General features: G+C 39.7%; 2 protein-coding genes across 4 annotated transcripts in view; one reads left to right on the forward strand and one right to left on the reverse strand.

Moving 5' to 3' along the window:
- Positions 1-25,711, reverse strand: part of LOC147339390 (excitatory amino acid transporter 2-like) — a 34,056-nt gene that overhangs the window by 3,844 nt on the left and 4,501 nt on the right. Inside the window, exons 1-9 of one of the 2 annotated variants that reach the window (XM_086294229.1) lie at positions 22,605-22,874; positions 19,719-19,858; positions 9,856-10,008; positions 5,819-6,069; positions 5,615-5,723; positions 4,885-5,011; positions 3,638-3,871; positions 2,725-2,919; positions 2,153-2,287 (exon numbers count right to left, since the gene is read on the reverse strand). In XM_086294229.1, the coding sequence (XP_086150355.1) occupies positions 2,153-2,287; positions 2,725-2,919; positions 3,638-3,871; positions 4,885-5,011; positions 5,615-5,723; positions 5,819-6,069; positions 9,856-10,008; positions 19,719-19,848 (1,334 nt within the window). In that variant the 5' untranslated portion in view covers positions 19,849-19,858; positions 22,605-22,874. Of the gene's footprint in view, positions 1-2,152; positions 2,288-2,724; positions 2,920-3,637; positions 3,872-4,884; positions 5,012-5,614; positions 5,724-5,818; positions 6,070-9,855; positions 10,009-19,718; positions 19,859-22,604; positions 22,875-25,711 lie in introns of those variants that run through there. The other variant, XM_086294221.1, reaches the window with a different exon arrangement.
- On the forward strand, positions 10,742-19,253 carry LOC147339391 (uncharacterized). Of its 2 annotated transcripts, none has more exons than XR_015129243.1 (2): positions 10,742-18,933; positions 19,080-19,253. XR_015129243.1 is itself a non-coding variant. In XM_086294209.1 (2 exons), the coding sequence occupies exon 2, from the start codon at positions 12,277-12,279 to the stop codon at positions 18,502-18,504; it is 6,228 nt and encodes a 2,075-aa protein (XP_086150335.1). In that variant the 5' UTR covers positions 10,742-11,548; positions 11,695-12,276; the 3' UTR covers positions 18,505-19,253. The 2 variants fall into 2 exon arrangements, 1 of the variants encoding a protein (XP_086150335.1); XM_086294209.1 differs by having other exon boundaries at positions 10,742-11,548; positions 11,695-19,253.

The following is a 25,711-nucleotide window of genomic DNA, read 5'->3' on the forward strand; positions in this document are numbered from 1 at the left end:
TAGCAGCTCTACTCCGAGCCCCTCCTGAATGACTGAACCAGCCAGCCTTCATAGAAAGCTCATTTCCTTACTTGTATTTGTGATCTCAGTGTTTGTGACAATCCAGAGCTTGTGACCACAGGTGAAAGTTGGGACGTAGAGCAAATGATAAATCTATAGTTTTGCTTTTATGCTCAGCTCTCGCTTCACAACAATGGACTGTTACAGCAGCACCAATTAGTTTGTCAAATTTCTGCTCCTCTCTCCCACCACTTGTGAACAATACTCCAAGATTCTTAAAATACTCCATTCCTTACATAAAATCACTTTATTTTGTTTTTAGGGAGTTTTAAATGATGATTCATTTTATCAAGGGAAAAAAGCTAAACCTAAACCTAATTTGGCCTCTATGAAAACATAACAATTCCCCTTGCTAAATCATGAATTAAATGTGATTAACCACATTTTTGGTAAAGCAGGGTTCAGTTTCACTAGTCAAACCGAGGCCTCATTCCTGCCACTCCTGATAAATCAAGAAAGCTCATAAATAAAAGCCATGATATAAAGAAGCAACTTAGAAACAAAGTCACTGACACCTATCAAGAGTTCCAAAGCCATCTCTAAGGCTTTGGGACTTCAGTAAACCACAGTCAGAGTCATTATCCACAAATGGAGAAGACTTGGAACAGTGCTGAAGCTTCCCAGGAGTGGCGGGCTGACCATAATTACCCCAAGAGTGCATCAACCACTCTCTCAGGAGGTCATAAAAGAACCCAGAGCAACAGCTAAAGGACTACAGTCTTCATATGCATCAGTTAAGGACATAGTTCAAGTTGCAACAGTGAAAAAAAGGCAAAAATGCCATACATGGGAGAGTTCCAAGGCGAAAAACGCCTGCTGACCAAAGACAACATAAAAATCATCTTGATGGAGACTTAAGAGAAAATATTCTGTGGACTGATGAGATGAAAGTCTTTGGAAGCTTTGAATCCCATTGCATCTGATATAAAACTAACACAGCATTTCATAACGAGAGCATCATACCAACAGTTAAACATGGTGGTGGAGGTGGTAGTTTGATGGCCTGGGGCAGCTTTGTTGCTTCAGGACCTGGACAACATGTCATAACTGAACCATGAATTCTGCTCTCTACCAGAAAAAACAGGAGGAGAACGTATGGTCCATCAGTTCATGCCCTGAAGCTCAAGCTACCTTGAGCAGCACCTCTGAATAGCTAAAAAAAAAGAAAGAAAACAACCTCTGAATGCAAAATGAAGGCTCTGGAGTGGCCTAGTCAAAGTCTGGACTCTTTAGATGCATTTAGATGCTTTGAAATGATCTTAAACAGGCGGTTTATGCTCAAAAACCATCCACTATAGCTGAATTAAAATCATTCTACAGGGAAGAGAGGGCCAAAATTCCTCCAAGGCAATGTGAAAGACTCTTGCTGTCAAGGGTGGCAAAGCCAGTTATTAGGTTTAGGTAGGTAGGTAGGTAGATTTGGATAGCTTTTTTCTTCTTAATAAATGAAAGATCATTTTAAAACTAAACTTTTACTCCAGTTATCTTTGTTTAAATTTGTTAAAGATTTGAAATGCTGAAGTGTGACAAATCCCCCCAAAACAAACAAACAAACAAACAAACAAACAAACAAACAAACAAACAAACAAACAAACAAACAAACAAACAAACAAACAAACAAACAAAAAAGATCTAAGGAAAGGGGAAAATACTTTTTCATGGAGCAAATGTGTAGGTGCTAGAACTTTAGACATTTACTGTGGTTATGTGTTTTCTGAAACAATACAAATATTTCACTGTGTGACTCAATTAAATGGTTTTTCATTAAAGAACTTAAAACCATAACAACCACAGTTATAACAGTGATTACACATGTTAGAGGCCAGTAAAACAGGCACTCTACTCTTTTAATATTAGCAAAAATGTGTACATACAAATAAAATGATTACTTTAGCACATATGCTTGGGAAATTTACAAAAAAAAAAGATTACTTATTTGACTACACGTGATAATATATAGCGGGAAGGATTTGTCCTTATTATTGTAACATCTAAAACTGCTTACATAAAATTTAAAAAGTAAGAACATTGAATGGTGTTAGAATATGTCTGCATGCTTTTGTCATGATAGCAGTGTTGATGTGGCGCTCACAGAAGCCAGTCGACAGCAACCAGGAGGCTGATGTCCTGAGTGGGCAGCCCTACTGCTGTTAGGATCAGAAGCATGGTCACAAGTCCAGCACTCGGGATACTAGCTGCTCCAACACTGGCCAAGGTAGCTGTCATGCTAAATAGGAGAAATTTTCAAGTGTAAGGTTTTAATACACACACATCCTTACTATCTGTACACAGCTAACATCCTATACTATCTCTACAAAAGGTTTTATGATGACAAAAGTATTTTGATAACTAAGTATTGAAACTGGGAACTGTAAGATTGTACACTGTCTAAGTAAATTTAAACCACAACCTTATTCTACACAATGACTTTTCCTGTAAAGTGAAGAGGGATAATGCAATAAAAGAAATAATGTGTTTTAGTAATTTGGACACCATGTCCATAGGACAAGCTTTTACAAGAGTGTGGACGTTCTCCCCTGTCTCCCCAGTTTGGGTTGAGAAATGGTGACTGTGTAGGCTACAGCATGACTGACAATGCTTTTATACTAATCAAAGAACAGAGGGACTCCTTGTGTCCTATGGATAGGAGGACTGTAGGCTTACCTTACGGTAACAATCTGGCCCCAGTCGAGGCTGATGCCATTCATCTGAGCGATGAAGATGGCAGCAACAGCCTCATAAAGTGCTGTGCCATCCATATTGATTGTAGCTCCCACCGGGAGGACAAAGCGTGTCACTCTCTTGTCAATGCCCAGGTTTTCCTCTAAGCATCTGAACGTAACAGGCAAGGTACCAGCACTGTGGCAAATAAAACAAGACGAAGCTTGTTAATATGACATGAGAATGAGATTCAGCTTGGAAATTGTGCACCCAATTTGACACTATAAACGTGTAGGAATAAAGAACTCTGCAACAAATAATAGACTGTCTGTTGAGAATTAATTTGCCTGAATCACTCTTTATATTCCATTGATTTTTAAATTTAATTGCACCATTCTTCCATTCAAAATGAAAATAATTTACTCCAAACTATGGTAATTTGATTCATATAAGGTCTTTCAGGCGTTTTACTTTTGAAAACAATCAAAAACTTTAACTTGTTTGAATTTAAGACAGAATATCATAGAAATAACCACAGCTGTGACTCCAAACTTGCGTGGCTTCTTTCTTCTAAGGTTGTGGAATGGTGAGCTGGAAGGAACTGGGAAAAAGCTGAGCTCACCTCTGTAGAGGGAAGCGTGTATCTGGTGCCATTAATAAAACATGGAGATATTCCATGTGGAGGCAAAGTGAGAAAGTGTTGCTAGCAAGCTAATTCCATAGTTATCACTCCAAAAAAACGGTTGCCCTGATTATTTAGCATCTGTGATGGAGTATTTATAAAAGTATTTATAAAAGCATATATCACATTGAAAAACAAAGCCTGATTTCTAGACAGGGATACTGTGGTCCTCTGAGGGTCAAGGAGTCTGAATTCTACAATGTTCAACACAAACAGATGCAAAATTCCCCATACCTGGACGCTGTTCCCAGTGCCGTGACCCAAGCCTGGAATATTCCCATGAAGAACTTGTAGGGGTCTTCTTTTACTATTATAAAATATATCAGTGGAAGAAAAATTCCTCCATGTATGATAAGGCCCACTATCACAGTAACCATGTACATTCCCAGTTGTCTTGCAACCACCTCCAAGTCAGCAATAGAGATGATTTTTCCACAGATGAGGCAAGCAATACCAACAGGGGAATACCTGAAGACAGAGTGTGTATTTTGGTTACAAATATGTCAGGCACAGGAAAATATAGTATATAGCATTCATGTCTGTGAAGGTTCTCAGTCATCCAGGTCATTGTAGTCAAATGAGCTTGCAAAGAAAAGCGTCTGGACTTCTTTAAGTTGCTTGAAGACGTTTCACCTCTCATCCGAGAAGCTTCTTCAGTTCTAAGGTCAAATGGTGGAGAGTCTGGTGAGATATCTGGGACTCTCCACCATTTGACCTTAGAACTGAAGAAGCTTCTCGGATGAGAGGTGAAACGTCTTCAAGCAACTTAAAGAAGTCCAGACGCTTTTCTTTGCAAGCTCCTTTGACTATATAGCATTCAGCTTAGATCCTACAACAAGTTGCTTCATGCTGTACACACATATATGTATATATATATATATATATATGTATATATATATATATATATATATATATATATATATATATATATATATATAAAAGAGAATAAATTGTTAGGAATAGGCAACACAGTTTTGCTTTGATTTAGCAGCATGTTGTTATTGAAGTGGTTTGATAGTGTACAAGGCAAGGCAAGGCAAGGCAAGGCAAGGCAAGTTTATTTGTATAGTACAATTCAACAACAAGGTGATTCAAAGTGCTTTACAGAGACATTAGAAACAAGAACAAATAAAAAGCATGATACAAGGCTCCTGTATTTACTCGAGAGTCTCTTTTCAAGCTTTAATGTTCCCTACAATAGAAGCTTTAGGCCAATCACTGGGCTTTTCAATCCAGATAATGAAAGTATTAAAGAGCAAAAATACTTATTATGGAAACCAACGCAACCTGTTGAAATGCATTAGGAATATCCCTTCAGGGAGTGGCGTTTTAGTGTTGGGGGCTTAAAATGGAGTGGGGTGAACTGCAGGTGGGGGGCATGTACTTTTAAGTTCTGATAGCTTTTTTCTACCTTTTAAAAATTGGGGCCTGCAGCTGTTTTAACCTTGTGTGGAACAGTGCTTGTGATGAACTGAACTTACCACATAATTGCACCAACGAGCTTCATAACAATCTCATTGAGTACGTTGAAAAACTCCAACATTAGCTTGGCCTTTTCGCCCATTTTCCCCATAATAACTCCAAAAGCAACAAAGAATCCAATTAAACCTGTAAGACACGGAATATGATAATTTAGTATAAATTAATAGAAAGTTAATCATTTTACTTGCTCGGAGGAAGAATTATTCAGACATATTACTAGACAGCAAAGCAACATTCTGCTATGTACAATACCTAATTTTAGAATATATAAAGTACATTTGTATGTATTGTAGACTAAATCTAAAGTGACAGGCAACCAATCATTCATTTTAAGTACTGTACAGAATGAAAGGCTGTCCTAGGTGTTGGGAATGTTCAAAATACCAACTAGAGCATTTAGTTATAGCATTAATGAAATGAAATGCAAACTAAATACAAATTAAAGTGTGTAAAGAAAATTCAGCCAATGTAAAGTTATAAGTCTTTCCTAAGTTGGTAATAATGTTAATAAACATGAGCACAATGGAGAGGGAGACACCCTACATTAGGCGCCCCTGGTGAGGAGCTCAAAAATCTGTGTTTGCAGACACAGATGCCAATCGATGCCTTTGTGTTATCTGAATGTTTCCCTTTGATGATGGAACTTTTTTTTTAAACAGAACTTTTGTTTTACATCAGTAACCCTGCTAAGTGATTCCATTTATGCACTGGGCGTGCTTTCAAACCTACCCAGGACATTCATCCCACTCTTGAACTGAAGTGACCTTTTGACTGTGAACTGCGGAGGTGCTCTGGTCCTGTTAGTGGGTACTGGTACTTTGGTGGTTACTGTCTGGATCTGGACAGCAAGCAAAGAAAACAAGAATCAGTTGGAGGAACTGACATGTGAATCACATTTTTGCGGTGGACGAAGACCATCTGTGAAACTCCTACCTGCTGGAAACAGGCCTGCACTAAGTTCTCTGGGAAAAGATTTCGGATGAGATCAAATAAAGCATCCACACTGGACACATCGTCGTTCTTCTTTCCCTGTCCAAGATTGGCCCTAAGCTTGGGGTTCCCGGGATGGATGGCCAGCACCAGGACCACTCCTAGGACAGCCGCAATCACCGTTGTCGACATATAGTACACCATGGCCCTGGTGCCTAGTCGCCCACTGGATTTGGCATCCAAACCAGCTAGTCCTGTTGGCAAAGTATGTTTTACAGGATATAATAATATTTACTCAGAATGACAATAATGAATCAAAATAGGCACTAAGATGTCATTAAATTAATCTGTTTAAATTAATCGGCTACTGTAACCAAATTGCTAAAGTCCTTCCAATAAGAGCAGCATGTGGCATGTGAGCTCTAAAGTCCACTTTCAGATACATTAGGATAACATACAGATGGGAAATAAATCAAGTGATTTAGAAATATTAAGTATGAAGTCCAGCAAGGAGTTAGGTCACAGAATGCCATTAGAACAGCTCAGCTGCGCTGTGACAGTCTCAAACTCTGAACTTGCCAATGATTGATGTTTAAATGAGTGCAGTAAAGAGTGCCATCTAGCATGACATGTTTTCATCATAAGATAAAGGTGAGGACTAAGTAACCTTTTACTGATGGATGCGACTGCGGTGGCAAAATCAGGAGGTGTGTAGGAATAAAGGGTTAATGTTCTTACTGTAAAACTGCCATTTAAGTATGAGCAAACTTACAGTGCTTAACAAATTTATTAAACCAAGTATCATAAAACTAAGAAATCACAAATATTTCAGACATCTGTAAAAAAACACATTTAAAACGTAATAATTATATTGCTATTTGTTAGGCAAACAACAAACTGAATTCGTGTTTTTCTACCCGAATTTGAGCCAAACTTCTCTGAGAAGTCTGACATTATCAAGCATAACATTCAACCAATAAAACTAAAGTTTGCTTTTTAGGAATGGAAGTAAATAAATGCATCTTGATATAAAAAAAATAATGATAATAATCATGTGCTTTACTATTTTCTGTATGTTTACTAAAACACTAACATCAACAAACAAATTATTAGATTTTATAATTAAAAATATAATTTGGATTTAAGAGCATGCACACACTGATGGATTGACCATTATAGAAACATAAAAACTCATTTGATTTATTGGTATTGCTAGTTTAAAGCAGCTGTGGCCATAATAAAAGCACCGTATCAGCAGGGGCGGAGCGTGGGGGTGGCTTACTGGGCTTAAGCCCGGGTTGTTTTGTCAGAAGCCCGGGGTCTTTTGGAGTGTAATTTTTTCATAGATGCCTGGCTGACAACTGTATAAAACAAAAAGTACACACAATATTCGAAGCACATAGTGCACACTTGGGGGAATTTACGACTGTGCGTGAATCCCCCCTGATATTGGTATGATCTGAGCTCAGGCACTAAGCGACTGAGCGAGGGGGCGGGGCAGCTGCTGCCTGTGAGTGCACTGTTGGAGAAACGGAGCCAGCCATACCAAGGAGAGCTTAAGTTTGACCAGGTACCAAAGCAAATCATTCGTACCGTACAAATAATGTAAATATGACGGTGCATCACGAAAGATTGATATCAAACTGATCACTTGACCAATATTACATTACTTGCTCTTCAAGTGAATCAACAAATGGCAAAATGAAAAGCCGAACAAATGCTATTTTTTTAGAGAGTCTTAGCTTACGTGTGTTTATTTCATATTTTCAGTTCTTACCCTCCCCGACTAAATCGGTTTCAGTTATGTACTGAAATATAAGATTGGACATTAGAGGCTTCTTTCAAAGAAAAAACTCAGGTAAATGTTATTTTATATATTATGCTTTGTATGTTGTTCAGTATATTTCTATGCAAAATAAGAGGGATTTCAGTACACAGCAGGATATTCACATTTGTAACCAGATATTTACATACACTTTAGGGAGAAAACATAAAACATTTTTACTGTACAACATCAATTTAGAGTAAACTTTTGTTTTAGATAAATATTGAAATATCTTTTGAATTAGTTAAATGTCAGAATAAAGAGAGACAGAGATTTCTGTTTTTTATCACTTTCATCAAATTTAGGAGTACATGTACACTAAGTTTATTGTTAATTAATAAGAAAACTCCAGACGATTCCATTCTAAGCTGAAGAAGCTTCTGATAGGTTAGTAGAGTCCATGTGAGTAAACTGGTGGCACAGCTGTGGATGCATATAAGGCAAAACACAGAGTCTGTTTCTTTGACATGGGAAAATCAAGAGATGTCAACCAAAACACCAGAAAAAGAACTGTGGAGCTCCATAAGTGTGGCTCAGTTTGAATACAATTTGGTGCCATTTACAATTAAGAAATACAGATAGTTTCTCTCTTTACTCTTAAAGTTAACAAATATGTTTTTTATATTTATCAATCTAAAAAATAAACATTTAGTCTGATTTGATGTTACAATTATAAAAGTGTTTTGATCTGAAGAGTTTGTAAATATCTGGTTTCAACTGTATATTTGATGATTGTCAGCACAAAGAGGGAGAGAGAGGAACAGAGAGGGAGATGGAGAATGAGGACAGAACAGAGATGAACAAGAGCAGGTGAGACACACATGTTAGTCAAATGGTTGTTTACCAAAAGTATCACCGTATCATAGGTCCTCATGTATCTCGTACCTAGTGTTTCTTTTTAGGTTTGTTATTTTTCAAATTCTATATTTATTAAGTTATGCAGGCTTGTTTGCACAACAAGGCTAAATAATTATATAAACTTTTCTCAATCTAAATAGTGGACTTTGGTAGAATTAAAAAAATAAGTGTAGTGCAGGTCTATGATGATTTTTAGTGCTACTATCATCTAGTTCTGATTCTGGTTCTGTCTTGGTTAAGTCCTCAGTAGTCCTGATTTTGAACTGTTGTAGTCCTGTTTTAATTCTGGATCAGTTCTGGGTCTGGTTGAATTGGGGTTTAGTCCTCGTGTCTTGATACAGCCCTGACCTTGTTCTGCCTTGCTGCCTAATTAAAAAACTAGTTTTAGGTGTCCTGCATATGATATATATTTTTCCCTATATGAAGTCATTCTTCTTTGAACAAAACTCAAAACAGAGCCAATTAATCTTTCAGTCATTTCTACCCCCCCCCCCCCAAAAAAAAAAAAAATCCCACATGCATACTACCCTTTTTGGCTAAGCCCCGGGTGTTTCAAATGTCTGGCTCCGCCTCTGCGTATCAGTCTGAGAGAACACATTTTGCAACTAAAACTAAAACTTAGGGAAACATAACTGCTGTAAATAATGATGGGGTGTACAAAAAAAGACATTGTGCCACAGAACTGAATCTTTTAACTAGAGACTGATACAGTATCAGTTTGCTAGTATTATTTGCTAATATATTGGTCAGCAATATTTAGTTTTCTTAAAAGTAATTTGATATCTCATGTTGTAACCTCAGATATTTTTGAAATGAATAAATATAAAGCTATAACACAACTATAAGGCATAAAAAGGTCAAACACAATCCTATATTACAGTCATTCTGCTCAGCTTGTTAAAAAAACACCTGGCTCACAGGGAACTTACTGTAACTGTGTCTCTATGCTTCACACCAATGCGACTTTCAGCTCTATTTTTTTCTTTGCACAGTAACAGACTGTGGCTCATGCATTCACTAAAAATAGATCCCAGTGTAGAAAAACAGTAACACCTGTGTACTTGTGCAGTATGAAATCAACAAAATCTGTTCTGTGGCTCTTTTTCCTCCCACTGCTCCCCCCCCCCCCCCCTTTTTCTTCTTCTTCTTCTTTTTTTTCTTTTGCCAAAATGTAAAAAAAGCAATTTTAAGATCATTTTTTCCCCAGTTTACCAGGAAAAAAAATACACCCACTCTCACATCTCTGCTGTTGCGACTCAACTCCAAGGTAACAAGTAGCACCGTTGACCTAATTTCACGACAGTTGTCAGCAAATTCAGCAGAACATCGTATGTTCGAGTTACTGTGCCTCACCCACCTGTGACCAGACTGGAAACAACAAGAGGCAAAATAAGCATCTTCAGCATCCTCATTAGGATCTCTCCAGGAAAAGCAATGATCATTATAACATCAGGAGGGAGAGGTGATATGTGCCGCAGAAGCATTCCGGAGATGGAACCCAGAAACACACCTGAGACAACAAATAAAAAAGAAAAAATCAAACACAGAGCCAGTCATTTGTTTAACATCACCTGTCCTCCCACAGTCACTGTGTCATAGTATTACTTGTAGAAAGGTGATAAAGTGTGACAAAGTGTGAAAAATCAGACTTAATAAGGTTGCTTATTTTTCACCTTACAGCAGCTAATAAAGTAATGACACCAAAAATGTTATCACCTTGACTTCAGTCTAAATATTTTTCCAATTACCGTACATCTGTAAAAAGTTTGCAGGGAAAAAGCTCCAAAGGATGACATAAAAGTTACTGAAGCTTGTAAACTATTCTTCTTATACACTGAAATTACGTTTCAAAGTTAGTTCCTACTTTAGCGTTTTGCACGGCAGTCTAAATGCAATACAACCTAGGCTGTCATGGCTGCCTGCTAGTTTAACATCAAGAAAGAAGCTGTGAACATTTATGCATTTAAATGGCACTCAGGAGCACACAGTGAGAGCACTGATAGAGCAAGAATTAAAAAGGGAAAAAAATATTGGCTGCTTTTTTTACATTGAGTGGAGGGGATTTTTTTCCCTCTTTTTCCCCAAAGGTGATTTTCTTCTAGAAATGCAGTAAAGGTCAACTGCAGCTGCTTCACTGGTCGGAGCCAGGTGTTGCCATTCTCCCCTGACTGCGTAACCTCGGGGCACACGATGAGAAACACCTGCCTCTTATCTGCTCTAACAGCTGATCAGATGTGGGATCAACAACAGGAGGTTCCATTGAATAGAATTGTATTTATTTATTTAATAGGAAAGGTATTGATTTGTTTAGTTGGATTTTGTACTAAGAAGGTCAATAGACTCTGTGTACTTTAATGGGGACTTCTAATCAGAAAATATCTGTGAATGACGTTAACATGGCACCGTGCTTGCGGCGTCTCTTGTTTGTTTAGTTGTTTTTCAATATTTTCTTTTTGCCTAAAATTTCCTTTACAGATTGTTCTCAAAAAGTGCACAGTACAGTTTACGATAGTTCCATTTACACAACACAAAGCTTTTGCAGCATGAGGAGAACAGTGATGGCTATGACAGTCGAAATATCCTATAGCTTTTTTTTTTTAATATTCTTCCATCACGCACCAAAACATTGGTCTCATAAGAAAAATGGAAGGAAGAAGTTCCTTCTGTACTCTCTGGGCAGCGTTTGGCAGTTGACACACAGTGATGGATTGGTATGTCGACATACCTTGTAACTAACAGTGAAGTGTTCCAATGTTTTTCTTGTGTTTATATTTGTAAGTTTCCTTTAATTGTGGAACTTTGTTTTGTAATTGGTGGTAGCGGAAGTAACGTGCAGCACGGACTGAGTTTGTGGTGACACTAGAGCAGAGAAGCATAGCGCTCTGTGAGTTCAGCTGCATCGTCCTACTGCTTTAAACTGGACTTAAGTTTTAAAGAACACATAAGTTAAGTTAAGTTAAATTAAACCCAATTGTGGACTCACCGTTGAGAGGAGTAGCGGCTCGCGCGAAGAACGGACTTTCTCCCGTTTGGCTACAGCAGGCAATGAGGTGTGTTCAGGGTGCCTCTGTTAATTTCAGTTTCAATGAAAGTGCCATAAAAGGGCATTTATGTGTCTATACCTTTATTGTTTGGATTTACTGTGATAAGAGTTATTGTAAACATGTTGCTTATTGCAATTGTTTTCTTTGGGTAGTTCTCACGATGATGATGATGATGATGATGACGACGCTGAGTGATCTTGTCGCCGAACATTGAATAAATCATCTGTAAACAAGAACTTGTCCGCGTGGTGGCTAACGGGAGCTACAGTGAGAACTCATCTGCTCCTTGTGAGTGGGCGAGAAAGAAAGGAACATAAGTCATCTCTAGCGTGTCTACAAGGGTCCCCAAGCTCCTGCCAGAAGCCAAGAACGGGTTTGCTCATCCTAACAATTCAAAGAAAGGACATATTGATCTTCTCAAGTGTGCTGCAGAAAATTAACCTGAAGACCATTTGCAAGTTTGGATGCTTTAAAGTGTTAATAAGGGTGTCCTGAAGTGGCTTCATTGTAGCTGCAAGCAAGAAGGTTCAAGTTTACAATTGATCATGAGTTTGAAAAATATGTGTCTTTAAGGGTTGTTAGTGATTTCAGACATGTGTTTAAGGGTTATAAGAATAAGCTACTAAAGCAGTCCTGGATTTTATGCAAGGTTTTATTCAAAGGAAGTAACCAAGTTTGTTACAAGCTATAAGCAGTGTTATTTTATGTTATCAGACTCCTTTACTTAGCCTAACATGTCAGTCACAAATCTCTCTAAACTGAGTGACAATCCTGAGGCAGAGACTGTGACCAGGCCTCAGCAAAACCCTCCACTGTGCAGTTCTCCTCTGCAAAATACAGATGGTCCACAAGAAGTTCGAGTAACATCAGATGTTCATCCACCAACAAGTAAGTGTGCGCAACAAAAAATTCAAAACCCACCTCGTAAAAGCCAGAGGTCAAGAACCTTAACTGAAAAGGGAAGAGGAATGTTAAACCAAAGGATTAAGGAGTTGGAGCAAAGTTTTAAGATCAAGTACGAAAAGTGGAAGGTTCTAGCAAAGGATGCTAACCATTCAATTTCTGACAATTGTTCAGATGAAGAGCTGCAAGCAATAATAAACAACATTAATACTGCTTCCAGCGAACTAAACACAGCATATGAAAACTGGCGTCAGGTGGACATTCCTGATAACAATGCACGCCGCAGAATTGATACTTGCGAGGAGGTAACAAGAACTGTTATTAAGACTGCACAAAGACGTTTGAGAGGAAAGGCACCAGTCAAACCACAGTTTAATGTAGATGAATCTTTTTTAATGTCTGAGAAATCATATGGCGTCAGTAAGCACTCACAGGTTTCCAGTCAATACAAACAGTCACACGTTGCATCAAGAGTCGCTTCTAAGTCCTCCAGTGCGTCATCCATGAGCAGACAAGAAGCTGCTGCTAAAATGGCTGCAGCCCAAGCAACACTGGAAATCCTTCATGAACAACAGTGTCAGCAAGCAGAGCTTCTGCAGCTGGAGGCTGAAGATAAAAGACAGATTGCAGAACAAACAGCTGAAGCCTGCAGACGACGTTTAAGAATGGAGGAAGAAGAAGCACAGTTACAAGCAAAACTTGAGGTTGAAAATGCTGCCAGGCGAAAGCTTTTGGAAGACAAACGCAAGGAACTGGAACGATTGGAAGCACTCAAACAGTTAAGGGTGGCTAAGGCAACCATGCAAGTGTATGAGCAAGAGCAAGATGAAGATTCAGAAGAAGAAATTAAGCAGTTACTGCATGGATGTAAAACTGAAAGCCAAAGGGAAGGGGACCGATTTCAGCACACAAGTCACATACATAACTCACCAGAGTTACACTTACCACAACAAGCTATTATACATCCACAGCATGATGGTGGCATCGCAGCACTTGCCATGTTATTAGCAGATTCTATTAGTGCCAGTCGTCTTCCTATGCCAGAGCCGACAACATTCAGTGGTGACCCGCTAAAATATAAGAACTGGAAGGCTGCCTTTCAAACTTTAATCGAAAGAAAAAACATACCAGCCTCTGAGAAAATCTACTATTTGTGCAAGTACGTTAGTGGACCAGCTAAGAAGGCTGTTGAAAACTATTTCCTGTTAGGCACTGAGGCTGCTTATAAGGCAGCATGGGAAGTATTAGATGAGAGATTTGGAAACTCCTTCCTTATTGCCAAAGCCTTCAGAGACAAACTCAGTGCATGGCCCAGAATTGGCTCCAAGGACAGTCTGGAACTTCAGGAATTTGTGGACTTTCTACGGAGCTGTGAAGCTGCAGAAAGCCAGATTAAAGGTCTAGAGGTTCTTAATGATTGCAATGAGAATCAAAAAATCCTCTCCAAGCTCCCCGATTGGTTGACATCAAGGTGGAATAGGAAAGTGTTGACGATAGAGGAGGAGACTGGCAGATTTCCAAGCTTTAGCCAGTTTGTGCAGTTTCTCATAAGGGAAGCCAGGATCGCATGCAATCCTGTGACTTCACTCCATGCCTTGAAACAGTTCGATGGAGAAAAGGTCAAGCCACAACGAAACCAGACTCCTGCAGCTAAAGTTCTAACAACAAACACTGATGAGAAGATTGCTGCCAGCAGTTGTCTGTTTTGTGAAAGACCAGGCCACAGTCTGTACAAATGTAGAAAATTTTTGGAACGACCAATATTGGAACGACACAGGTTTGTTCAAGATAATAAGCTATGCTTTGGTTGCTTAAAGCCTGGACATCACTCGAGAGATTGTAAGTACAGAAGCACTTGCAGTACATGCCAGAAAAGGCATCCAACTTGCTTACACGATGATCAAAGAGAACAAAAGACACGAAAGACTGAAGGAATAAGGCAGGAAGCTAGACACAGAGAACAAAGCAATGAACAGCTAGAAGAAAGAGAAGCTATAGCAATAAGTGAAGCAACATCCAACAGAGTTCAGCATGACAACACCAACATTCAGACATCTACAATCATTCCTGTGTGGGTTTCAATGATGAAAGAGCCTGACAGAGAAACACTTGTGTATGCTCTCCTTGATACGCAAAGTGACACAACTTTCATTCTTGAGGAGGCAGCAGATTCTCTAAATGCAAAGGGGGAACAGGTCAAGCTAAAGTTATCTACTATGGCCTCTACAAACAAAGTTGTAGCTTGCCAAAGGATCTCTGGGTTGCAAGTTAGAGGATTCAACTCAGAGAAGAAAATAACTCTTCCTACAACCTACACAAGAAAGTTCATTCCGGCGAACAGAGACCACATACCCACACCAGAGACAGCAATGGCATGGCCCCATCTTGAGCAGATTGCAGATAGGATTGCTCCGCGTCAAGGGTGTGATGTTGGTCTACTAATTGGCTACAACTGTTCTCAGGCACTTCTTCCTAGAGAGGTGGTGTGCGGTGAAGAAAATCAACCATTTGCACAGAGAACAGACTTGGGATGGAGCATTATTGGACATGGCAGCCCATACGTAGACTGTGGAGACACTATTGGAGTGAGTCATCAAGTCATCACAAGGCAAGTGACACCGGAACTTCAGCTTCCATCAAGTCCCAAACAGGAAGTTCACTATGTATGCAGAACACAGATCAAGGAAGTCATCTCATCTGACATAATTAAAGCGCTTGAATGTGACTTTAATGAGAGAGTTGCTGAGGACAATCACTTCTCTCAAGATGACCTCCAGTTTTTGTCGAAATTGAAACAAGGAATCAAACACAAAGAAGATGGTCATATTGAGATGCCTCTTCCATTTAAACGAGAAAGGCCGAGCTTGCCAGACAATATGGTGTGTGCTATCCATCGCCTTAAGCACCTAGAAAGGAAATTAAGGAGAAACAGCAGATATTACCAGGACTACAAAACCTTCATGGAAGAGACCATAGCGCGTGGAGATGCTGAGAAGATCCCCAAGGCTGATCTCCACAAACACCCAGTGTGGTACATCCCACACCATGGTGTTTATCACCCGCAAAAGCCTGGGAAAATCCGCATTGTTTTTGACTGTTCAGCCCGGTTTCAGGGGACATCTTTAAATGATCATCTATTGACTGGTCCAGAGCTGACAAATTCCCTTGTTGGTGTCTTGTGTCGGTTTCGCAAGGAAAAGGTTGCAATCATGTGTGACATAGAACGTATGTTCCACCAATTTCACGTGAGGGCAGAAGACCAAGATTACCTCCGCTTTCTCTGGTGGGAGAATGGAGATTTAGAAGCACAGCCAGCAGTCTATCGCATGAGAGTCCATTTGTTTGGAGCTGCTTCGTCTCCAGGCTGTGCTAATTATGGCCTCAAACATCTTGCTGCAATGGCAAGGGGGAATTTCAGCGAAGCATCCGTCCGCTTCATAGAAAGAAACTTTTATGTTGATGACGGTTTGACTAGTGTATCCACCGAAGCAAAGGGAATCCAGCTAGTGAATGAAGCAAGGGAGCTTTGCAACACTGGCAACTTAAGGTTGCATAAGTTCATTTCCAACAGTAAGCAGGTGTTGTCATCAATCCCAAAGGAAGAGTGTGCTGGAGGAGCCAACAACTTGGATATGGCTCTTCATGAACAACACATGGAGAGAGCCCTTGGTGTACAATGGTGTGTCACATCAGATGATTTCCAGTTTAGAGTGGTGGTGAAAGAAAAACCCATGAGCAGAAGAGGGGTATTGTCCACCGTGGCCTCGGTGTTTGATCCGCTTGGCTTTGTCGCACCTTTCATCCTTTTAGGAAAGAAAATCCTCCAGCAAATGTGTCTCGAGAGAGTTAGTTGGGATGATCCTCTTCCAGACCATCTGCTGCCCCAGTGGGAATCCTGGTTGAGAGGACTGCAAGATCTAGCAACCATAAAGGTACAACGATGCTACCTACCAGGAAGCTTTGGCAAAGTTGTGAAATACGAGCTGCATCATTTTTCAGATGCCAGTGCCTCAGGTTATGGAGAGTGCTCATACCTGAGAGTAATAAGCGCATCGGGAGAAGTGCACTGTTCCCTCGTGATGGGGAAAGCAAGGGTAGCTCCTTCAAAGGTAACAACTATACCAAGACTTGAGCTCTCTGCAGCAGTGGTGGCAGTGCGCACAAGTGACATGCTCCAGAGAGAGCTTGAAATGGAAGGCCTGCAGGAATACTTTTGGACTGATTCAAGGGTTGTCCTTGGCTACATCAACAATGATGCAAGGAGATTTCATGTTTTTGTAGCAAACCGTGTCCAACGTATCAAGCAGAGCACACATCCTGACCAATGGAACTACATTGCTTCAGAAGACAACCCCGCTGACCACTCTTCTAGGGGACAGACAGCAGAACAGCTCAAGGCATCTAACTGGTTTAGAGGTCCAAATTTTCTGTGGCAGCTAAACCTCCCAAGTAGTGTGTTCACAGTGGGAGAAATATCAGAAGATGACCCAGAGTTACGAAAGACTCATGTCCACAAAATTCACTCAAGGGAAGAGAGGTCACTGCTAGATCGTCTTGAAAGGTTTTCAGATTGGGCAAGAGCAGTACAAGCTGTAGCCATACTGAAACGCAGAGCAAGGGCAGCTAAAGGCCACAAACCAAGGTTTAGTGAACCCACCACTTTGCAGGAGCGTAAGGAGGCAGAAGTTTTTCTCATAAAACTGGTTCAAGCAACACACCTTGCTGAAACCATGAAGAGTCTCAAGCTTAATGGGCAAATCAAGGCAATTGACAAGGCAAATAAATTGCACAAATTAAACCCATTCCTTGATGAGCAGGGTGTACTCAGGGTTGGAGGGCGCTTAACAATGTCCAGTCTTCACCCCCATGTGAAACACCCAGCTATCCTTCCTAAAGGAAGCCATTTGGCAACACTGCTCATCAAGCATCATCATGAAAAGGTGCAGCACCAAGGTCGAGGTATGACTGTTAACGAGCTGCGAGCCAATGGTGTTTGGATTCTTGGATGCAGTAAGGCAGTCTCCTCTCATATTTACAACTGCACAAAATGCAGGAAGTTTAGACGGAACACTGAAGGACAAAGGATGGCGAACCTCCCACAAGAACGCACGGAGTTGTCTCCACCCTTCACATATTGTGGGATGGACTGCTTCGGGCCTATCTATGTCAAGGATGGCAGAAAGGAGCTTAAGCGTTATGGGCTTTTACTCACATGCATGTGCTCAAGAGCCATACATATTGAGATGCTTGAGGACTTAACAACTGATGCATTCATCAATGCCTTGCGTTCGTTTATTGCATTGCGTGGAAGTGTCAGGCAAATTCGATGTGATCAAGGCAGCAATTTCATTGGTGCAAGGCACGAGTTCGCTGAAGCCATGAAGGAGATGGATGGAGAGAACCTCAAGAAAATTGGATGTGAGTTTGTTATGAACACACCATCTGCAAGTCATAAAGGTGGGGTTTGGGAACGCCAAATACGCACCGTGCGTAATGTTCTGGCATCCGTTCTCGACCAAGCAGTTAAAAGGCTCGACAGCAGTTCGTTAAGAACCTTCCTCTACGAAGTTATGGCAATTGTGAATAGCAGGCCATTAACATCAGAGCATTTGCACAATCCATCTGGTCCAGAACCCTTGACACCTAACCACATTCTGACAATGAAGTCAAGCATCATTCCCCCACCTCCTGGAAAGTTTATCAAGGAAGATGTGTACCTGCAAAAACGATGGCGCAGAGTACAGTTCTTAGCCAACAGCTTCTGGGAACGGTGGAAAAGGGAATATCTGTTGAATCTTCAGAGCAGACAAAAATGGAACAGAGCAAGACGAAATGCGAAAGTCAATGATATTGTGCTTCTCAAGGATGATTCTGCTCCACGTAGTCAATGGAAGATGGGAAGGATCATAGATGTCTATCTGGGACAGGATGGAAAGGTGAGAAGTGTGAGGTTGTTGATCAGTGACTCAACTCTAGATGCTAGAGGAAGGCGCACCACAAAACCAACCTATCTGGAGAGACCTATTCAAAAGACTGTAACTCTACTGGAGGCTAATTGAAGAGCCACTTTGCCAATCCACAAGTTCAATTAATGTTAAATGTGATTTCTTGTTATATCCATACATGTTACGTTTTATGGGAAAATCACAGGTGATTTGGTGGGAGTGTAACTAACAGTGAAGTGTTCCAATGTTTTTCTTGTGTTTATATTTGTAAGTTTCCTTTAATTGTGGAACTTTGTTTTGTAATTGGTGGTAGCAGAAGTAACGTGCAGCACGGACTGAGTTTGTGGTGACACTAGAGCAGAGAAGCATAGCGCTCTGTGAGTTCAGCTGCATCGTCCTACTGCTTTAAACTGGACTTAAGTTTTAAAGAACACATAAGTTAAGTTAAGTTAAATTAAACCCAATTGTGGACTCACCGTTGAGAGGAGTAGCGGCTCGCGCGAAGAACGGACTTTCTCCCGTTTGGCTACAGCAGGCAATGAGGTGTGTTCAGGGTGCCTCTGTTAATTTCAGTTTCAATGAAAGTGCCATAAAAGGGCATTTATGTGTCTATACCTTTATTGTTTGGATTTACTGTGATAAGAGTTATTGTAAACATGTTGCTTATTGCAATTGTTTTCTTTGGGTAGTTCTCACGATGATGATGATGATGATGATGACGACGCTGAGTGATCTTGTCGCCGAACATTGAATAAATCATCTGTAAACAAGAACTTGTCCGCGTGGTGGCTAACGGGAGCTACATACCTTGCATGATGATCCAGATGAATCTAAGTTTGTGTAAATACCATCATGATGATTACACTACCTATATGTATTTTAATAAGTTCCCTGTCATAGAAGAGCCCAATAAAACAGACTGGAAAAAAAAAGATCTGATAACATTTTATTAACCTGGCATCATACCTTACAGGATGTGAGGCTTTATTTGCTTTTATTTATTTATTTATTTATTTATTTATAGGGTCACTTCACAGGCTATAACAACTGCTGGAAACTCAATCCTCATTGCAGATTTCTATCGTTGCCCTCCTGCTGACAACACCTGCACTTTTCCATCTGCACTTGGAAACCTGCCGTTCATCTAGAACACAATTTCTCTCACTCTGTTTTAAAATCACCCATGAAGCATGTATCCAATAGGGACAGTTACAGTGTTTTTTCACATCTGTAAGCTAAAGGTCTTGGACAGCCTAAAACTGCACAGTGTAAATGTAACCATGAATAAAAGCATATCGTGGAGGAATGAATGTAAATAAATAACTTACCAAGGATGGTGAGAGTGAGAACCATGTTCTTCATAATCTTATCACAGAGGGTTCCACATGGATTCTCAGGTGGGTCTACCCCTGGTCCCAGATGGCTCTCATCCATCCTGACCTCAACTTGCTTCTGCATTTTGTTGGCACTGGAACAGGTAAAGAAGGAAGATGTTATAATAATAATTGAGACCCATCATGACATCTCTGCCACACTACTATGTTTTTAGTGTAAAGCAGAACAAGTGCTTAGTAAACAAAACTGCATTGATTTGTAGCTAAGAGAACACATAATCAATGTTTAGATTGCACTCAGATAAATTGTAATTATAGCTGAAATGCAGGAACACTCAAGTGCGATGTCCGCACGTGTTAATGCAATCTCACATACTGAAAATATATAAAAACAGTAGTGTGTGAATAGATGAGAAGGCACGAAATGTCCTTGGGCAGGTTAGTTGAAAGCCACTTAAAGATAATGCTGTTGTCACTGTACTAGCAACTACTGCTAATGCAGTAACGGTCAGCACAGATGATGATGGGCTCTATGAATCTCACTGTCCCCCCATATCCAGTAGCTCCTCATTGCAACTGATTGACACCGTAGAGGGGGCTCATGCCCATCTACTGTATACACTCAAGTTTCAACAGCCAAAGGAAGTTGCAGTTAGAAGAAGTAACATGAATACAACCCAGTGTGTTGCAGGTTCAAAATCTGCGAGGAAAAGCTGGCAAAATAAGGAAGAAATTGTGCTTGTAATTGATATTACACTTCTGGACAAAAGCACTGGGTCACCGACACACTACACCCACAGGAGTTGCTCAGTCATGGAAACGCATACCAGAAAGCACCTGATGCACGGTTTTTGTGCTGATGCTAAAACCACAGGAGGTTTTATTAGTCTGCATTCAATGAGTCACCAGAGCTGTGGCGACTTCACTGTCCACTATGTAACTCCGCACTCTGTGTGTTCTCCTGCTTTTCAGTAAGACCACTCACAGTTAACAGAGAGTATCTGGCAGGGAAGAAATTTCACAAACTGACTGTTTGCAATGGTAGCATCCTCTTATGGTAACTCACTCAAATTCAGTGAGCTCTTTAAAATGACTCATGCTTTTATAAAATTTGTAAGGGCAGACAACATGGCAAGAGGGTTGGTTTCATCACATGGTAGCAAGAAGACTCAAAACACCTGAATTCAAGGACTAAGCCCAAGGGTGACCCAGTATTTTTGTCCATAGAGAGTATGCTGAAATACTAGCTGTTAAGAGAACAGATGGCTGGATGGATTGATGCTTCTATGCTTCTGACATGTTTCTTGGTTCGCCTCTGCTGATCAGTCTCTTGTCTCCGGGAGCTTTTCTATGTGGAGTATGAATGTGCTCCCTGTGGCTGTGTGGGAATATTCTAGTTTCCTTTCACAGTTGGAAGACATACATACTGAGTTAAATGGTGATGCTATTCTGGGTAAAATACTACCTCTATATTTAATTTAAACAGAGAGCAATGCTCTGTTTAAATATATGAGTAACTTTGACTTGAGGTTTAAAGGTGTTTGAGTGGTCAGCAAGTCTAGAAAAGAGCAAGTGGCTAGCTAAGTGCTGGAGTTTTCTGCAGCTATTGTATAAAAATACAAAATGTATATATTTGCTTCACTGATTCATTTTTAGTTTTGAGGATATTTTCTTGGACATGGTGCTTTGTGTTAATTTCAGATAATGAGCTCATCCATCTGACTATGTACTTCTTTATTTTACTACCTTTTGATGCCTCTGAAGCAACAAGTATCTCAGGTTTGCTGTGGTCTGGAGTAAAGCCTCTTTGACTTAAAGATCAACTCTCAGCTGTACAGCCTTTAAATCCTGTAGAGCACAGACGTACACAGTTATGCAACAGCGCGTGCCTGTGTCATTTGGGCAACCATGACCTTGATGACACGAACAACTGGAATGATGTTTTAAAACAATAAACTCTAGAAAAATCCCTTTTCACCTACTAGTTAAAGTATTTTAAATATCCTGCAGATGAAAATTCACGGGTAACAGGAAAGACAAAGCTTCAGTAATGTGTCATATATGTATATCTGCTAAATCAATAGCATATTTGATGATTCATTATTTAAAAAAACCCTTCTGTCTAAGACATGTAAGTGGGCAGGGAACATGCAAGGTAAGGACAGAACAACTGCCAAGTCAATCATGCCTGTCTGATACACTGTGCTCTGGCATTAATGACATGTAAGCCTTTTAAAGAGGATAAATTTAGCACTTCAGGCATTCAAGTGATTGAGTTATGCAACAGACAAGGGCTTCCCAGGAAAAGTCAAAGTGTCACCACTACCTACCTAAAACTGTTATGCATGCATGTGAATGCTAACTTAATTTATAGTTTGGTATTCAAAGCGAATTTCTTCTTTTCTGCAGAAGGAGAAAATCAAAAGCACTGGACAAATAATTGGATGTGAAAAATGAGTAAGCAGGGTTGGACAGTGACCTCACAAGTGAAAGGTCTTCTGGAAAGTGCAGGCTAGGTAATAATTTTATGCTTTTACCATTAAAAGAAACACACCCCTTCAATGTGAGGTTGATTCAGAGCGAACTGAAGAATAGAACAGCAACAATGAAAAACAACGTTATCTACTAAAACATCACCAAGGACAGCAGGTCTACTGTAGCTGTACAACAGACAAAAGATTGTCCTTATAGCTTTTGTTTCTTAAATGCACTTACTGTATAATGCATCAAGCCTGTGCATAAAGTTGCATGATCCTTTGGAAAGTTTCACAAAAATTGCTAAAAAACATATGAAAAAGTATTTTGAAGACACACCGTTCACTGCCGTTACTCATCTCATGAACTACCACCACATCACTACATCCTGCGAATTGTGCTTACCAGTTGGTTTGTATGCTGCTTGAAGTTGGAATTGTACTTGTAGAGAGGCACTACACAACTACTGACTTCAGTGAAAAAATTAACAAAATCATGGCTCATGCATTGGTAAATCCTCCAATCAAAGCCCCCCAAAAGTATGTTTTTCTCCCTTTACACAAAAGCACCTTCAGTGCTTAAAATTCTGCAAATGACTTCCTCTTTAGCAATTGATGTACATCCACAATCACAGATGCCCGTTCATTCAGCTGCAGGAAGGTGCATAAAGGTGACTAACCTGGAGGTCTGACAGAAGCCTCCCAGACAGGAGGGGTGGAGTCACCTTGCTAAGATTAGCCAGAGAGTGGAAATCCTCGTCGCCATCTTTATTTTGTCCCTTCTATTTTTGCGGGTTTTTTTGTTTTTGTTTACTTTGTATTTGAGACAGAAAGGTAGCATGTATAAGTCCTTGGGGCAATGCAAATATGCAAAGTCTATTCGAGAGTATATAATTAATACTTTCAAATTCAGGGGCTGCACAAATACCATTCTGTACAACCCATTTTACTCATAATGACAGTACTGTAGATTTCATCATTCAAAGCCTGCTTTTCATGGCTGACACCTTTCATAATAGGAGTACTTCACAAGCTCTATTAACCAGTTTTTTAAATGTAAATGTACATTTTGGTGGAGATTAGGTAAAATCATAAGCATGGCCGTTTTACATAAGCAGTGCTGCTACCGTCTTTTCCCCTTGAAATTTTCAGCTTCATATGGCTCATGCTGCTATGTATTTATATCAGGTGCTGCATTTAATAATGGCTAATCAAATGTGGCCCGCTTATTAGTACTGCCTTATGGCTTGTTGCAAACTGATTTATTTGTAACATGATTTCGCTTGAATGTTAATCGCATGCTTCATTAGTACATTTGTTCAATTAATTGAAGGGTTTATGTCAAATTCTCAATTAATATTAAGCAAGAAGTTTAGAGTAAACAAAAACTTCCAAATTAGTCAGCAAAAAAGCTTGAAGGAGAAGTCATTTAGCAGAATAACGCTGGTTTATTAGAGCATAACGGAAAAACTGATTGCAGCTTTCGTGTTATTTTCATTTTGGAATATTTAATCAGACACAAATTAACACTCGTGTTTGAGTAAGATTTTGTGTCTCTCGTCAATTTTAAAGGCAGTTTTAGCATGCAGGGAGCGTCTGTCGGAGTCACAGCTTAAAAACAACAAGACTGAGATGATTGTATGACTTTGTTGAAGGAAAAAGTAAATCAAAGTAAATTAAACCCTATATATGTCTGTTATAATCCAATAACATAACACTGAATGTTTCTCTAATTCTACCGTGTTTAAATCAAGCAAACTTAGCATAGCAACAGCAGCAGCAGGTTATGCGTTTATTTGAGGTATCTGCAGAAGCTCGTGTGTTTAACACAGCTTCGACATTGATTGGCCCCAGTCTGATTGTTCTCTTGCTGAAAGGTCTTTTGGTCTAACAGGGTGACATGAACATGTTACATGCACTCATTGGTAGCAGGACTCCAGCCTTTATTTTAACAAATTAAAAAGAAAGATAGAACAAAAGTGTTGGAGTGATTGACTTTAGGTGGAAAAGATGATTACAGAGATGTGCATGATATCAGAGGAGCATTTTAACAACTTTGATAGTCGTCACACTGGCGAGAATCAAAGGAGATTTTTATTCAAAGGCTACATAGCTGTTCTAAGAAGTTGGCCTATTTTCCGCGCAGTTTGCAGAGTTGCTGGTTATAAGACAGAGTGAGGATTCCAATTACGGAGCTGCTCTCAGAGCATGAGCTAGGAGAAGAGATGGAGTCAGAGCACATGGCAAAGCATTTGTTCGTGCAACTCCGGACCTAGCCCCGCCTTTTTCTCCTCTCAGCAACAAGCCCGCCTCATGCCGCAACACCTGACAACACAAGCCACGCTTAGACTGCAGGTGTCTATAATTAACTAATCTGTCCTGAGCCGCCCTAATCCAGTGCACATACACACCGAAATGGATCAGGCACACTTGGAGAGCAAGTCTTAAGCTGTCATAGAATAAATTTCATAAAATCATTAAGATATCTTCTTTGAATTCCACAGCTAGATGGTAATATTATCAGATTTAGGAAAAATAATAATAGTAACACTCACTAATTATAAAAAAGAGCAAGCTAAGAACACCAAGCCCCACCCTTATCACAACTACTACTGCCCCTTCCAATCTACACAAATACCAGCCATTCTTACATTTGCAATCACTCCTGACTGCAGTTTGCAGTGCAGACGCTGAATTTCACCGCAAATAACCACAAGTCTGATTTTATTTTTAATTGTAATATTTGGTTTTGCAATTTAATGACATGCACGTTAAAATTCAAGCAATTCCAAGTGTCTACTATTTGCATTCAGATGTGCAAACTATATTTGTGCTGACCTCAGCTATCTAAAGACAAATTCAGTAAACCAAATGGCCATTTTATAATTGAATAAATGTTTAACTGAACAACTTATTGTTTGATGAGCAATAACATCAAGTGCGTAAAATTTAGAACAGCTGTTTCTTTTAATCTGATGAAAATAAAGCAATAGAATGGTGTGCACAGCTTGTAAGAGAATTACTATCAAATGGTTTCCTTATTGGTTTAATGTTCATTAGTTAATCAGGTAGCTATTGTGCATATAACTGAAGAGGATAAATCAAAGCCCAGGAACTGTGGGTTAGGGTTTAACAGTAATTGTTGTTGTCGCTAATGGGCCAGAGAACGAATGGCACAATGAGCTTTGGAGTATTTATATTCAGTTGCAAATGTGCAACACAAGATGCATGAATGCTCTTTTTATGTTTTTTTCTGGAGTCTGCATGGAACATGCAGGCTTAGGTGGTGAATTGAAGTTTAAGGTCCGAGCAGAACACCAAGTTGGTTCATCATCAAGTGATGAAGTGTGAGATCATGGGTATATACTTTGTCATGGATCCCAATTTCACTGTTCAGTCAGGCTAACAGTAGCAGATCTGATCAAAAAGTAGACAATTACATCAGCAAACAGTCTGTATTTATTTATTTTTCACCCCAATCACTCTTAAAGTTTGGTTGAATGGGTATTATGG

The sequence above is a fragment of the Aulonocara sp. 'chitande type north' Nkhata Bay genome, linkage group LG1 (genome assembly GCF_057382095.1).
Source record: "Aulonocara sp. 'chitande type north' Nkhata Bay isolate Kocher_YH1m ecotype deep benthic linkage group LG1, A_spYH_male_GT1.1, whole genome shotgun sequence".
Taxonomy (NCBI): Eukaryota; Metazoa; Chordata; class Actinopteri; order Cichliformes; family Cichlidae; genus Aulonocara; species Aulonocara sp. 'chitande type north' Nkhata Bay.